Here is a 17608-nt window from a genome sequence, read left to right on the forward strand (position 1 = left end):
GATTGTAGTAGGCAGAATGATGGCCCCCAAAACAACCATGTCCTAATTCTTGGAACCTGTGACTATATTATGTTATACAGCAAAGGAGAATTAAAGTTGCAGATAAAATTAATGTTGCTAATCCGTTGACCTTGAGATGGGGAAGTGCTTAGATTTTCCAGATGGGCCCAAGGTAATCACAAGGGTCCTTAAACAGGGAAGAGGAAGACAGAAGAGAACCAGAGAGGTGGCAGTGCGGGGAGGACTCAGGGAGGTGTTGCTGATTTTGAAGGTGGAGGAAGAGGCCATGACCCAAGAATGCCAGCCACTTTGGGAAGCTGGAGAAGGCAAGAGAATGGCCTCTCTTCTAGAGCTTCCAGAAGGAACACGACCTCGCCAACATTTGATTTTAGCCCAGTGTGATGCATTTCAGATGTCTACCTCCAGAACTGCAAGAAAATAAATTTGAGTTGTTTTAAGTCACTACGTTCGTGGAAATTTATTACAGCAGGCATAGGAAATAAATACTGTCGTTAACACCATTTAGTGGTGAACACTAATTCCTCTTATAAACTCATTTAGATGAGGAAACTGAGCAAGATACTGGCAGTTTCAAGCTGTAAAGTCCCCCAGCTGGTAAGTGGCAAAGGCAGGACTCAAACTGGCCTGATTTCAGAGTCCGGATCCTTGACCACTGCTCTGGACCCGGATGTGCCATCAATGGATGCTAGAAAGCTCTCAACTTCTCCAGGCCTTGGCTGCCTATCTATAAAGGAGGGGGGGGGGGACTTCCTTGGTGGCACAGTAGTTGAGGATCCGCCTGCCAATGCAGGGGACATGGGTTCGAACCCTGGTCTAGGAAGAGGTCACATGCCGCGAAGCAACTAAGCCTGTGCGCCACAACTACTAAGCTTGCGCTCTAAAGCCTGCGAGTCACAACTACTGAGCCCCCATGCCACAACTACTGAGCCCATGCGCCTAGGGCCTGTGCTCCACAACAAGAGAAGCCACCGCAATGAGAAGCCCACGCACCGCAACGAAGAGTAGCCCCCACTCACTGCAACTAGAGAAAGCCTGCGCACAGCAATGAAGACCCAACGCAGCCAAAAATAAAAAAATAATTAAAAAAAGAAAAAAATAAAGGAAGGGGACTGAACCAGATTCCTTCCAGCTCAAAAGGTAGAGTTGCTTTTCAGAATGACATCATTAATGGAATGTCAAAATCATGAATCGCCGAAGTCATTCCATTTTGTTCACCACATTCTATTGACTAAGGTAGAAAGTGAACACATCCATTTTTGGGAAAATAGTAATGATGAGGGAGGATACAAAGTGATTTTTGTGGTCACTTGTTGTACTCCTGAAAATTCAATGAACCAGGCAGGCACCTGATTCTCCAAGCATTCCAGTTAATAGAGATTTCATGGTTAGAAAATATGGCAAAGAACATACTTAGAAATATTTCACAAAAAAAGTGTTCCACAGGACTGAGAAAAGAAAACACAGGGAAACGAGAGATACAGGCAGTGAGCCTGGTCTTAGGGACCATAAAATTCTTCTCCCAAAAAGAGAAGGGAAGGACCTCCAGGACACTGCTTGGAAACACCACCACCAGCAGCAGCCCCAGATAGGCACCACACATACTATTTCCAAAGCTCAACACAGCTCAGAAGACACAATATGGAAACATTTCCCATGGAAATGGACCTGCTACTGACATTGGTAGAGAGCCTGAGGCAGTCTTCCACCAAAATGAATGAGGTTCATCATCTCCGTGTGCTCCCATATTGGGTCATAGGGGGGACAAGTTAAGTTGGGAAAAGGACAATCTACATCAAAATGGAGGAAAGGGAGGTAACCATTGAAACAAAGCCGCAGTTCGAAAGGCTTTCAGAATTAAATTGTTTTCCCTCTTACAGCCAGGGGAAAGCCATAACCCACACCCAGAGCTTATATGGCAGCCACCAAAATGACCCCAGGGTGGACCAAAGCAGAGGAGACCCCTCCATTCCACAGCCAACGCCAAGCCACAGGGCTAAGGAAAGGGGGCAGCTGGAGAAGACCAGGAAAATAAAGCAAAACACAAAAACACAGGGATTCCAGAGTGAAATACGACAGGCTGTATGAACATGTTATTTCTTTTGCGGTGAAGTACAGAAGTCAAGCGTAATTATAGCCAACGACATGCTCTGACGACCCGAGAGCCATCTGAGAAGGCTTCCTTTCAAAGTAAACAGAAATGAGAGTTTGCACTTTTTTGCTTATTCTTCCCTCTTTTTCCCCCCAGCCTATTCATCTAACTTTTCCTTATCTATATAATTCCCTAGACTTAAGTCATAATTTAAGGGAAAGGAAAATAACCACGGAGACTCCAAAGGTCTCATGTTGCTTGGATGTGACTCTTTAAGGAAAGAGTCTCAATGCTGTATGTTGTTCTGTCCTGTCCCTGGTTGGCCACCTTCTCCTGTTGTATTCTAAAGATTGGATGCCCCTTCAGGGGAAGCGTGACATACTCAAAATGTTAATGGTCCTTGCATATCAAACTCTATCAAGCATCTCAAACTTAACATGTCCAAAACAAAATTCCCCAGCTGTCCCCCCAAATCTGTCCCGTGTTCAGCCTTCTCCAGCTTGCTAGCGTTTGCCAAATTAAGATCCACATACCATGGAGGATACACCAAAAAATGTGGACGGTGTATGCATACACTTTTCTAATGGTTACGCATTTAAATTGCACTAGAAAAATATGCAGTCCCATGTCAAACCGGCGATATGGTGGTTATTATTTCTTAGGACTGGACTTTTATTTTTTTAAAGTGAGTTGATTCATAGAAAAGCAACAAGTGAAAAATAATACAGAGATATGGCACAACTAATAAAGGTAATTGTTAAGGACTGAATGTTAATGCTGAAGTTTAGGAAACACTGGTGTTAACTAATGAAGAGCAGGAAGCTTAACATCAATGTGGGTGATGCGATTTGTTTAGCTTCCACCAAGGAAGCTTTTTTTTGTGGCTCTGGGCAAATGGAATACATTCTCTGAGCTCCACTTAAAAAGTGGGTGATAATTCTCACTTCAAAAGGTTGTCATGAAGATTGAGGAAAAGTAAAATAAGTCTCTAAGTGGAATGCCTTATGTGGAGCAGAGCCTCAGTTAGCAATTGCTGGAGGGTGATGGTGGATGGTGGTGACGGAGGACATTAGTGATGGCAATAGCGATGGCGGTGGTGTTGCTGATGATGGTGGTAATGGTAGTGGTGATGGTGGTGGAGAAAAAGGAAGAGGGAGAAGAAAGGAGGAGGAGAAGGAATAGGAATAGAGAGGGGAAGAGGAGCTATAAATCTCCAAAATTTCCATGTATCCAGATACCTAGAATTTCCACGTTTCTCTTTGGATACTAGAAATTAACCAACTTAAAAATGATTCTACTTTTTAGGGATGTTGAGATGGTCAGTGATGTAGTTGTCAACCAGTTGGAACCATGTTTCTCCCATTTCTACGTCCTGGACTTTTGCATTTTCCCATATATCTTTTTCACAGAAAGGTAAGTCTTTCTTTTTTTTTAATTTTTAATTTTATATTGGAGTATAGTTGATTAACAATGTTGTGTTACTTTCAGGTGTAGAGCAAAGATGAATGGATAAAGAAGATGTGGTATATATACACAATGGAATATTACTCAGCCATAATAAAGAATGAAATAATGCCATTTGTGGCAACATGAATGGACATGGAGACTATCATACTAAGAGAAGTAAATCAGACAGAGAAAGACAATTATCATATCATATCACTGATATGCGGAATCTAAAAGAAATTATACAAATCAACTTATTTACAAAACATGTAAGTCTTTCTTGAATGAAAGATGACACAAAAATTGTGTTAAGATTACTCAAGATACACCTTGATACTCAAAAGACAAAAGATTATTCAACATAAATACAAAAAAAGTGTTAAGATTACTCAAGACACATACAAAAAAAAGTTAGCTGCCAATGATCGTGTTCATATTACTGTAAAAGGCATATGTATGTCCTCTGAGGTGGTGATGATCTTATATGAATTACATTAAAAGGGAATATGAAACAATGATAACAAAAACAGTTACGAGCAGTAGGTAAAAGCTATTGTATCTAGATTTACTACTTGTGATAAAATCTTTGTCTACAGAGGAGGAATTTTCTTCCAAGGACGCAGTCAGATGGTATTTAAACCAGGCATGGTCTACAGGGGATAAGCCTGGATAATTCACTGACAGTAAAATTGCCACTTAATTATCACGCCAAACAGATGACATTTTAGAGATAACCCAGACTCTAACCCTTGGCCTTAGCAAACCAAATGTTTATTCTTCTGGTAGATACACAGACACACGATAGAATCTTAATGTAAGTTTGAAATCACAAGCAAACATACCTTCACAAAACCAAGGCTGCATAACTTGGCTTTTGCTCCAAATTGCCACTTGCACTGTGTGTCAGCATCATAAATCTGTCCTGGTAGTTGGTCCGGATATTTATACTGTCCTGTTTGCTTGGGCTCATCCACCAGACACCCAGCCTGAGGTGTACTGCAGTGATAACACATCCTTATTAGTTACCAAGTCTATCTGTGATCTGGCCACACAAAACAACATACCTCTGAATGCATTCATGTGAAGAAAAATGTAACATGGCAAAGAAATAGGTACAGGCTTAAAGTGAAAAGAGTGAGTCCTGTCCCGTCTAAGAAGATGAAATTTACACAACTGCAAAGGGTTGTACATGGTACTGGAAGTTATAGCCATCCAACTTGTGAGGCTTGACCTACTAGGAGATGGGAGAAGTCAGTATATTTGAAAACTTTCCCCAATAGTCTCATTCAACAATATGCAACAAATTTGTCTGAGTGCCTACTCTGTGGTGAGTATTAAAGTTACAAAATAAACTAGTTAGAGACAGTTACTTGTCTTCATAGAGTTGAAAGTCATGCTGTGTTTTTTTTACAGACAATGGGGCAGTGGTCAAAGATGTATTTTACCTCAAATAATCTTTATGAGCAAAAAACTAAAAAGATTTTGAAACAAATCAGGGAATCAGGAGAAAGGATGTGTTGAGAAAAAAAGAAGTCAGTCTTAATGGGATGGATTTTCATAGAAAGCACCTTATCTCCACTTACTTAAATAATTAAACTAGGATGTCACTGAGAGGTAAAATAGTATGGTGGTTATGTGTGATTTTGGAGTCAGACAGATGGGGGTCCTAGTCAACCACGCAATCAAGATCAACTCTTATACATCTCATTACTGACATAATTTGACTTCCGTAAGAGTTGTTAACACATCAAGCAAGACAATGTAACATGATGACCACAGCGTAGGAAGCATTCAAAGTTAGCTTCTGTTGCTGTTATTATTATTATACACAAAAAAGCATTTAACTATATCATAAAAATGATGGAAGTTCAATCTATACTAAATTGACCTTGATTTATAATATTCATTGATTCCATTCTCACATGAGATAGAAGAGAAAACTTCAGGCCCCGGATCATAAATTTAAAATGAATTAGAAAATCTTCTATGTGAGAAAGTCACACAGCGAGAGGCTTGTCAATTTTTTACCATCCTTTGGGGCATCATTTGGTTAGACATCCTTCCATTGAATCAGCCTTGCCTGTGTGTATGGCTAATTCTGTAAACATCTGCAAATAATAGGCACTGGCACAGGTTCAAAAAAATAAGTATCAGGGGAATAATAATTCTCAAAGAAACTTGGTTAGTTTCCCTAATATCTGGTCAAAGGGAGATGCGATAAGAACCTGAGTGTTCCTGCGAGCCCACATAGATTAACAAGCTGTATCTACATACATATAAAATGATACAATACACGTATGTTTAACCACAACTCTAGTGTTGTAAAATGGTCAAATATATATAATATTTAAGAAAATCAAAGGAAATGTCAAAGAGTTTCAAGTCTGTGTTCATCACTTACTATGAATCAAATAGTGCTACCTTCCTAACTCCCATTTTACTAATGAAATCTAGGAGTTTTGAGTTACTGAAGGGATTTTACATAGCTCTCATCATGCCCTTTGGATGTCTCTTGGACACTGAGCTAGCTCGTGGCCATTTCAAACAAAATAGCCAGTCAACACAAGGCTCCATTCACTGTAACACAAGCATACCATTTTAGCACTTTTAATACTCTTACGACCGAGTTGATTGATTAGATTAAAATAATTAGTTACAGTAAAAAGGCAATATATCCAGCAACCTCTGGACATCATAGAGGAGAGAGAGTTCTAAGCACAGACCATGGAGTCATAACAGACCTAAGTGTGAGTCTTATGTTGACAACTTACCAGCTATAGACCCTTAAGCACAATTAACCTCCCTAAGACTCAATTTCCTCAACTCTAGAATGAGGATAATAATAGGATCGATGTGAGGATTGAATGGGGCAATATATGAGGAGCATTTAGCACAATATTAGACCTTCACTGTATTTCTTCAACAAGAATCATGACAATACCATCATCACCAAGCCACCAAGTATTTGTTTTCATGTCTGTTGAGCACCGTTCACAGTCACTACTCCAAACCTGGGAACGCCCTTGGCTCTGGCCTGTCTTACCTGAGGAATTTCTTCAGGTACTGCCGGCTGCACGAGGACCATGAGAACACCCCGTTGTTTCCGGTCAGCGTGGGGGACATGATGTTGCCTTCCGCCTTCCTGCAGGGGTTGCCTTCCCCGTCGTGAACCATGCCGAAACTAAAACAGAAAGAAGAAGACAGAAAGCCTTCTGGGAACCCATTTCCCAAACTGTAAGCAGAGGAAGAAAAAGATGTATTGAGAAGCAGGGAACCCAAGTGAGGGACAGAGTCATTGAAATTGTAAGAAAAGGGAAAGACAAAACAAGGTACTATCTAGTGTTGTAAAATTCATGTAGAAAATTCTAAAGAATGCTAAGGGCTTTTTTATATTATACCTTGGCCACAAAATCAAAGAATGGTATACGTGCTACAGATGTTAAGGGTAAGAAAATTTTGGTCAAGATTTCCAAGTTAAACTAAAATGATGAGACAAATTCTTGTATTCCAAACAGCAAAAATGTTTTTCTTGCCACCCATATGGAACTGTGGTAAGAAATTTCAGAATGAGTAGGAGGTAAGTACAGACAGAAGCTGATTATATTTGTTTATTGACTCTTTATGCATAAGGATAGTGTGACATATAAACTTCTAATGATGATCACTTTATTGCCGAAATCACAGGCTCTTTATATAATTAAATTCCCCTACCTACAGTCATAAACATCTTTGAAAATTAATGGCTCAATCCATCTACTGAAGACGCATGATGGACTTCTTTTGAATGCATTTTTTGAGAAGACTTTAATTTAGCCTATTTCACCAAAGAAGGTTCTAGCAATAACAGAGTAAAAATAATTTTAGGTGGTTTACCTAGAAATCATATACATTACACCTCAGTGACTCGATGACTCCCAAATCTCCTAACTGGTAGCATAAATGTGACATTAAAGTTTATATGCACATAGAATACACACACCACAAAGACAGAGCTTACTTCAGGCCATATTAAACTGGAAGGGGATGGGGAAATAAGCTTCTTTGGTCATCTCCAAAAAATTCAGTACCCAAAAAAGCTTTTTGTGACTTTTCTCTGGAGGTAGAGAATGGAGGGATACACCAATTTATCATTGATTTAGATTGTTCTTAGCCTAATTATTTAGAGGAGTAAAATGTGTCTCCTAAGAACATATTTTTAAGAGGCAGGTAGGATTTCTGTGGAAATATGCATGCTACTCTGATATAATAATTTATCAATATAGCTATCCTTCAAAGGTAGCCTATTCCAAATAAACAACTGTATTATAAACATAGATATGATCCTATTGTGACCCATGTCTGCAAACTAGCTATTTTCCCATCATTCCTCCCAATTTATCAGGCAAGGAATGGCAGGATGGCAGTATACTGTGGTCCTATCAGTGAGTACCCCAGGGCTTTAGAGGTGACGGATTCACACATAGGTATTAATTAACCTCAATACACACTCGGGGGAAAGCATTTTCCCATCCTCCACTTTGTCCAATTCAGTTCATTGTTGTACCTAACCAGGAAACTAAGGGGGTTTGTTTGGGAGACACTCTTTCTAAATATATTTGTGAAAGTCAAAAGCAGAAGGCAATTTACATGTAAAGCACCACAGGAAAGAGTAAGAATCACAGAAATGGGGATAAGGTGGGGAGAGATCAAAGCCATTACTCTAAGAGGAGAAGGTCATTAAATCAGCATTTCACTGTGGTTTTACGGACATAAGAAAACAAAGTTTCAATTGAATTTTGAACTTGAAATTTCTTAATTTTCTAATTTACTTTGATTTAACACCCTTTTAGAAGATAACATGCGTTTTCTTTAGCACACGTCAAAAGTCTTGTCATAATCTCATGAATTGTCTGTTTCAAAATTTAACTCTGTTAGGCCATGTTATTTAGAATTTGAGTATGTACTTTCCATTGTATCTGTTCTTCCTCCTACCTCTGACTCTCCTCACCCCACCTGGAGAATGTCTTTGGTTTTCCTTACTAACGTGCTGGATTTTGATTTTGGTAACTTTAACTCATGACCAAGGATGATTACATTTTTTAAAGGCCAATACTTTTTTTTTTAAATTTAATTATTTTTGGCTGCACTGGGTCTTCATTACTGTGTGCAGGTTTTCTCTAGTTGTGGCGAGTGGGGGCTACTCTTTGTTGTGGTGCGCGGGCTTCTCATTGCAGTGGCTTCTCTTGTTGCGGAGCACGGGCTCTAGGTGTGTGGGTTTCAGTAGATGTGGCACGCGGGCTCAGTAGTTGTGGCTCGCGGACTTTAGAGTGCAAGCTCAGTAGTTGGGGTGTACGGGCTTAGTTGCTCCGCGGCATGTGGGATCTTCCCGGACGAGGGATCGAACCCATGTCCCCTGCATTGGAAGGTGGATTCCCAACCACTGTGCCACCAGGGAAGTCCCTAAAGGCCAATACTTTTTTAAAAGTGAGAGACTGGTTCATGTGGACCTCATGCTGGTGAAACAAATTTAGATATTTTATTTCCTGCACTTATCAAAGGGACCTTGTGCCTAATAGGCATTTTTGCACCACTGTTCCAATAAAACTGGTTCATTCATATCTTGCTATGAAAGCAGTTGTGCGTAGATATAAAATGCTGGGTGACTGTTGGATAACAGTAATGGTCAAGATTCAAATTTTCTGAAGATAATAAATAGCTTACAAGACACACTAATACCAAAATACCAAAATATAAATTATAGTTGCAAAATAGATTGCGTGTGCTTTTATTTTTAAGTCAGAAATTAACTGATGCTCTGAAAACAAGCATTCAATATAAATGCTGAATACAAGACACACATACATACACTCCTAAACTCATACACCCTCTGAAACAGTCATTTTGTGAAGCAGTATGCTTATTCCAATATAGATGTTACTGCTTAAATAATGTTTGAAAATTCTCTGTAGAACTGTATGTGTACCAGGTTATATGCTTCATAAAATACATTCATCTCATTACTCTTAGGTTTCTTATTCCTCCTTTCTAACCCTATTCTCACAGAAGAATTAAATTAAAAGAATATTAAGGACATGCAATGACACCGAGGAAAAGAATATCCAGCATACACATACAGCATACACAAAAGTTTTTAAACAATTAACATGTCATTACATTCTGGGAATTGACATGTCCCCATGATTATTTCTGTAGTATAATGAACTAAAAAGTATCTTTACTGCCGCAAAACTTGGAAGAAAATAAACACATGCCTAAATGACCAGAGGATCCATTAGGTAACTCGCAGTCCGTTTATGCACACAATGTAACATTGAGTAGCTATCAAATGTTCTTTAACAAAAGCCTCAACAATGACTGGCCTTTGATTGAGCCCTTCTCATAGTCAAGTACTATTCTAAGCTTTATACAAGATTTACCCTATTTATTCTACCCAGATCAATAATAATCATTAGAGGAATGTCAATGAATCACCCAACTGGTTTTCATATAAAGTGGTGTATCAAGGGGTCACTTACTTGTGCCCTGACTCATGAGCGATGGTGAAGGCCAGACCAAGTCCCGTGTCCTCATTGATGGTACAACTTCGGTACTTACTGCACATCCCACTGATGGGGGCAAACCCTGTTGAAAGAGCAATTTCAAACCCAAAGTCAAAAGGAACACACACAGATACCTGATCATTTCTGATGCCCTCAAAATGTTCTGCACAGTTTTAGTTTTAAGGATTAATGTATTTTCTTTTTTTGGTAGAAAAACACTAAAGGTATACACCTCTCTGTCCTCTCTAAATAGATAAGAGTAGGACTTAATACTTTCTTGCTTTCAAAAGATATTGTCATCAACTGACCCTCCTAACAACTGTATGAAGGCAGTATGAGTATTGTAATTCCCATTTTATATATAGGATGGATAGCAAGTCACAGGATATTTATATGCCTGATCTAAGCTCATTATTTGGGTCAGAACAATTGCTAAAATGATAGCTAAACCAATGTAAAATAGTCACTTAATGGTAGTATTAGCATCAAAGCTCAAGTTGTATTTTCTAAGAGAAAACAAGGTATATTTTCTAAGAGACACATCCTCATTTTTCTCCAAAGCAGATAACATGAAAAGGCCTAAAGAGTGTTAACAGATTAACTTTATTTTTCTCCTATTCATTATAATGTGATAAATGTTCCTGTTCCCCAAAACTACCTCCTTCCAAGAGCAGTTATAAAATCATTCTGGCCTGTTCTCGAGTTTATCTTGAATTACATTATAGTGTTGAATGCCTTTCTTCCCAAGTGTGGGTCTTCATAACTAGTAGAACAAGAGTCTTGGGTACTCTAGTACCCAAGAGTATGAAATATATGCTTGTGAATTGACTGCATCCACCTCGCTGCCATGATGTAAGTGAGGTCATCTGGTAAACCTAATGTATAGGCACACATCATGGATGGCACCATCATCATCAACGCTAAATAAATGGCAGTTAAATACCACACACTGTCCTATATGCCTCGTATACATCTATGTGTGTATAATTATATATTAGAAACTGAGGCTCCGAAAGGTGAATTAATTTGCTCAAGATCTCACAGTCATAAATTCTAGACTCAGGATTTAAGTGCAGACATATTCGAAGTCAACACCCATGCTCTTTGCATTAGGACATGCTGCTTTAAATAAGTGACTTATAGACCAGTTGTTAGGGTTATGTCCTAACATACCTGTACTTGTTTCTCCAAGTCTTTCCATAAATTTTGGTCTCTGACTGACTGATAAAACTACCTCTTCTCAGAATCCCTCTTCAAAACAGCAACAACGCACTGGGCTATCAAATGTCACTTTGTAAATTCCAAGCTCAGAATATGACTGAATGTATACCACCCCCATCATAAAAACCCAGCCTATGGAACAATACCCCAAACGGTTGATTCTCAGTCATGCATCGTGTTTTGAAGACTGTGATTAATCGTGAACTATTAAAATAAACTTATTTTATAGGACATAATACAGGCATTACAGAGAATTTGAAAAATACAAAAAAATCTAAAAGTCCAATCTACTTTTTTTTAAACAAATTTATTTTATTTATTTATTTTTGGCTGTGTTGGGTCTTCGTTGCTGTGCGCGGGCTTTCTCTAGTTGCGGCGTGCAGGCTTCTCATTGAGAGGGCTTCTCTTGTTGCAGAGCACGGGCTCTAGGCACTCGGGCTTCAGTAGTCGTGGCTCGCTGGCTCAGTCGTCGTGGCTCGCGGGCTCTAGAGCACAGGCTCAGTAGTTGTGGCACACGGGCTTAGCTGCTCCGCGGCATGTGGGATCTTCCCGGACCAGGGTTCGAACCCGTGTCCCTTGCATTGGCAGGTGGATTCTTAACCACTGTGCCACCAGGGAAGCCCATAAAAGTCCAATCTACTTTTATCTTTAATATATTATGAAGGATTATAAAGCACTTCAAGGAAAAATATATTTTGAGGAAAAAAATGGGAGCAAATCATGTAAACTTTTCTCAGTTCCCCCAAATTTTTACCATCAATCTGGACTATCAGTTGTGTCTGAAAAATATGGCTCCCACTGCCTGTTTTAGTAAAGGAAGTTTTATTGGAACACAGCCATGCTCACTTGTTTACATATTGTCTTTTTCACTAATACAGCTGAAGTGAGTAGTTTCAACAGAGCTTGGATGACACACGCAAAGCCTAACATATTTACTGTCTTGCCCTTTGCAGAAAACATTTGCTCACCCCGATCTAGATGAGCATCAATTCATTTAAAAAAATTGTTGAATTCCTACTGTGTGCAATAGACTATACTAGAAAATATAATATAGATGTGAAAGATAGAGTTCTTATTCACTGTCTTGTACAAATATGGAAGAGCTGAGTCCTTCAAAGTTCAAGTAACTTTCTAAAAGAAGTGTGCTATCTAGGGGCATAGCTGAGTGTCACGGAGACCAGTCAAGTTCTTTCCATCTATCCAGTTCTGCAGTCAAGATGCTTATGGAATAACCTACAACTTATGTAGTTAAATGACAATTTATCTCATGCCTGAAGGATCATCAAAAGGTTTAATAAAGAAAAACACAACCGGAATAAAGTAAAGGGGTCCCCATTCCACACTGAGTTCAGTTAAAAAGAACAATATTCAGCAGAGGGTACAATGAAGATACTCCACAATTTGCAGATTAAGTCTCCTTATTAAGAATCCTAAGGGCCACCCACCCAATAGAAAGTTTCCAGACTGTGTTTTTAGCTAACATGGGTGTGCATGAAGCATTTGCTCGTATCATACCTAGAGTATCACATGGTTCGTTCTTCCAGGAACAGATATCAAATCCCGTGAGTAAGATGGCGTGGTCATGCCTCTTGCCATTCTTTCCAATGAGGGCAGACTGCCACTGACAAAAACTATTCAGAGATTGGTCTGCATGATGGTTGATCAATAATCCTCCCTATGGGAAACCCACACAAATTAAAGTGTGAATTTGTCACAGAGATGAGAATGCTGCATCATTCCATTTGTACAGGCAAACACAGAAGCATCTTGTTTCTGGGGGAAGGCTCAGCAGAGGAAAACATCTGAGCTAAGGCTGGACATATTGGTATTAAAAAAAAAAACTAAAAATATTTTGGGTAAATGCTCGCAATATTGATAGTTACTACAGAGTTTCAGTAGTGTGCTTTATGACCAACTGTGTTTCTACAACAAATAAACTGGTATCAGTTAGAAACACCTTTGTTCATCTCACACTGGTACCATCTTTATAGAACTGTTACTACTTTTAGAACATAATTATTAATTAATGGGGATAAAGTTCCATGACTTCTTCAACAAAGCATGAGGACGGTACTGACCATAGCTTATTTACCCCTACGTCAAAATTTCCAGCCAAGGGCTCGGCACATCATAGGTTACAATCCATCAGTCAATAAAACGAAAGCTCACTGAATGGATGAAGAAACAAATAGCCACAATACTCTAAAGGGTAAGAAAGGACCTAGTCTTCAAATAATTTTTATCAAAATGTTTTCTCAGAACTATTGACTTGGGTCGAATTGAGGGTTTTTAGGCAAAATCTTTAAGTATCAGTGAATTAGGATGTTGCTGACTTTGAGTCCTTGGGCAAAGTGTGAGTGGTAAGTTAGACAGAAGGGTCTCCCGAACAACACACACCTTTTCTGCCCTTCCAAAATTCTAAGAATAATTTGATACGTTGTTAACCTCTGTAGCGCTATAGACCTGGGCAATTAGGATCGTTTTTGTCTGGTCTCTGACTCTCTGCTTTGTCCATTCATTACTGGAGTTACAGATGGAGAGGAAAAGCCTCAGGGGACTTAAAAATAGTTGGATTGGTAATCCCCACCTCAGAAAATACAGTTTCAACATCAAAACACTACAAAGCAGTAGGTGACATGCAACTTAACACTTTATTATACGTTGTCTTGCATCCCACTGTAAGCAAGTCAAGGGCAGTTAAATATTCCTTGTTTAGTTTCTGTAGTACTACCTAAGGTGATTGGTTTTGGGAGACAGTAGGCTTACCACCAGAATTTTCAGATGACTTATTTTCAGTATATTTTCAAAATATCCTTTGTACCTACCCAGCATCTCCAACTTGCAAAATCCAGCTAACTTTTAAATCTCTTACCAAATGCACTTTCCTTGTGAAGCTTCCATAATATTTATATAACGCAATATCTATATTTTACTTTTGTATTCATATTATATATGCACATTTAATCCTATTGGCTATCACTGTATATTGAAAAATATATATTGCATATATATTTTGTATGTTTATATATAAATAATTATTTTGTGATGTTTTAGTATTTAAATGCACAACCCTATTAGATTGTACTTTCATTGAGGGTAATTTGAAATTTTCAAATTTGAATTTCTAATGACAATGACATGGGTTGGCACACAGTAGGTGTTCAATAAGTGTATCCTGAAGGGCAGGGTGAATGATGAAGCAAATGAAGTTTGGCACTTACAGGTTCTTGTTCCAGAAGAATAAGGCTGACTACAACAATGTTTATATCACTTCCAATGGTCCCATCTTTAAAGAGGCTGGAAACCTGTTGCAACAAATTGAAATCAAATGAAAGTAAAAGAAACAAAATTTGAAAATTTCCAAAACTGCCAGGGGAGATCAATCAGACATATATATAAACATGTATGTTTTGATTTTACCAAATACATGTATGCATGAAGCCAATTTCCTCCAAACTTAATTTTTTTCAATAAAATCATGTGGCTACACCTGCTATTCAACCCATGCGAGGGAATTCCATGATTTTTAGCTATCTTGGAGAGGCAGGGGGTTGGGGTCCTGACAATCTCCCTTACCATGTTCATGACCGTGAGAATGTACGTGGTGACATTGGCCTTGCCATGCTTTTCCACCATTTTCTTATCTGCTACCACAAGGGTTTCCACGTTGAGGCCTTTTTGTGACTTTCCAGCTGATCTTCTGGGCCGCCCTGCGCTCCCGTATTCATCAAACCTGAGATAGGTATCCTCTGTGGGAGGCTTAGGGGCATCTACAAGGAACAGAAGAGCATTTGGAGGGCTATCAGCAGAGATCATCCAGGGGAGACAGACAGAAATCTAAACAAGGGGAGGAGAGAGACCATGTAATCAACACTTCACTCACCTCCTGATAAATGATGCCACTGGTACCTGTCCTGGGGCTATGGACCTAATTTGTGGTCAAGAGAGATTCTTTCAAAAGAAGGTTGGATGGATGGATGGATGGATGGATGGATGGATGGATGGATGGATAGACAGACAAATGGATTCAGTAACTCAAAAATGTTCTTCTAAAGAGTCAAAGAAAACAAGCTACAATTCTAGTTGGAAGAGCCGGTCAAGAAAAATCAGTATTGTGGGAAGGAAATGCTCATTTTATTTTATTGCTAAGAAACTGCAGAAACAAGACATTATCCTTTGCTTCTGAATTCATTATCACACTTTGTATATTATTTTCTAAATAAAATTTAGAAATATGTATCCTGTAGAACACTGCCCATGTTCTTGTTTCATCAACACAAACTTGAATGTAGCACAAAATAAGTGGTCAATAAGGGCTCTTTGACCTGACATTAATTTAGTTGCTGGGGAGACAGCATAGTCAGAAGTGATATTTAAAATTAAATACTTTGTAATAGATAAGGTGCAGGCATGGATATTGGCCAGTCTCTGAGCAGAGACCCGGAAGTACCTGCTGGATTAAGCACGGCCCCTTTAGTTATTGGACTGTGACAGATCCAAGGGTTGCTGGGAAGGAAAACGCATCTGAAAAGCTCAGGACAGTATGTACTACTAACATAGATGTATTTTAATACTTTAACAACTGGTATAGTCATTATAGTGAAGTCAACGCTCCACAGAGAGAAAGTAAATTATCAAATCATTGAGAGTTAGATTTAAAACCTCAAGTAGGCCATTTTGATAAATGACTCTGAGTTTCAGTTTCCTCATCAATGAAAAGAGTGTAATATCCAACCATAACGTTGCTCTAAAGATTAGCTTTTATATCTCATATCAAATACGAATCATTAGGGGCTTCCCTGGTGGTGCAGTGGTTGAGAATCTGCCTGCCAGTGCAGGGGACACGGGTTCGAGCCCTGGTCCAGGAAGATCCCACATGCCGCGGAGCAACTGGACCCGTGAGCCACAACTACTGAGCCTGCGCTCTAGAGCCCACGAGCCACAACTACTGAGCCCTCGTGCCACAACTACTGAGCCTGCGCGTCTGGAGCCTGTGCTCCGCAACAAGAGAGGCCGCGATAGTGAGAGGCACGCGCACCGCGATGAAGAGTGGCCCCCGCTCGCCGCAACTGGAGAAAGCCCTCGCACAGAAACGAAGACCCAACACAGCCAAAAATAAATAAATAAATAAATAAATAAATTTTTAAAAAATACATATCATTGCCACTATAAATATCATTACTATCATTAATTAATACCACTATTATAAATTCATGCCAAACAGATGTTCTTTAAAAAGGATATTTCAGTTACACCCAAATCCCCAAAACCAATTAAAACGGTAGAAACTGTCTTGCATTTTGCTCCTGATCAGCACGGCAGGGGTACCACTTCCTCTTCTCCGTGGGTATCACCTCGCTGCTCTGTCCAACTAGCTAGTCATGTGCTGCTCATGGCTCCTGAGACTTTGAAATGGGGCTGGTGCCACTGAAGGAACCAAATTTTTAATTTTATTTAATTTTTATTAATTTTATTTTACACTTAAAAAGTAATATTTGTTTCAGCTATTGAAAACCTTAACATATTTGGAACAGTTTGACTATTTAAGTCTACTTTTAAACTTGTACTTTAAATTTTATGAAATCTAGACACAGATTAAGTATTTCTGGTGAGAATTTATTGTCTGATTTGAAATTGTTCTCGAAGTGTTAAATAAATAGATATCCAAAACTTAATAGGAAAAAAGAATATAAAATACTTCATTTTAATTTGTTTTCATTGGTTATATTGATGACATGTTGAGATATTTTGTATATATTGTGTTAAATATATTATTAATATTAATTTACCCATTTAAACATTTTTTAATGTGGCATTTAAAAAATGTAAAATTACATTTGGGGCAGGTGTTATATTTCTATTGGACACTGCTGGTCTGAAAAATGCAGACGGTTGGGCCCGGGTCACAAACCAAGTCCAAGGGTCCTTATGTTTCATCGCCACCTCCAATCAGGTGCCAATATTCTTGTTAACTGGGAAGTCTTTCCCTCAAATCCTCAAAAGGAACGCCCAATCACACCTGGGAATTCACCTCTGATTTCTTTCATCATTTGGAAGACTGGGTCCTTTTCTCAAGGGTACAGAAACTAAAATAATATTGGGACCTTGGACTAAAAAGTAAAAGATGTTAAAAGAGGAAAATAAATCTTTCCAGTTTAACTTAGAAAAAAATGATCACCCAGTTTTTGTCTGACAGGGATGATTTCTGGTTCATCTCCAAGATTAATTTCAGTGGGGGCTTAGTGTAGCCCAATTTTAACCTGCAAAGTCAGCACACCCAAATGGCACTTGG

At 38.9% G+C, this 17608-nt stretch overlaps 1 protein-coding gene across 1 annotated transcript in view; it reads right to left on the reverse strand.

Moving 5' to 3' along the window:
* ADAMTS18 (ADAM metallopeptidase with thrombospondin type 1 motif 18) overlaps positions 1-17608 on the reverse strand; it is a 185827-nt gene that overhangs the window by 63702 nt on the left and 104517 nt on the right. Inside the window, exons 6-11 of the mRNA XM_036832341.1 lie at positions 14893-15086; positions 14538-14621; positions 12832-12991; positions 10072-10177; positions 6600-6737; positions 4399-4552 (exon numbers count right to left, since the gene is read on the reverse strand). Of these exons, the coding sequence (XP_036688236.1) occupies positions 4399-4552; positions 6600-6737; positions 10072-10177; positions 12832-12991; positions 14538-14621; positions 14893-15086 (836 nt within the window). The remainder of the gene's footprint in view (positions 1-4398; positions 4553-6599; positions 6738-10071; positions 10178-12831; positions 12992-14537; positions 14622-14892; positions 15087-17608) is intronic.

The sequence above is a fragment of the Balaenoptera musculus genome, chromosome 19, assembly GCF_009873245.2.
Source record: "Balaenoptera musculus isolate JJ_BM4_2016_0621 chromosome 19, mBalMus1.pri.v3, whole genome shotgun sequence".
Classification (NCBI taxonomy): Eukaryota; Metazoa; Chordata; class Mammalia; order Artiodactyla; family Balaenopteridae; genus Balaenoptera; species Balaenoptera musculus.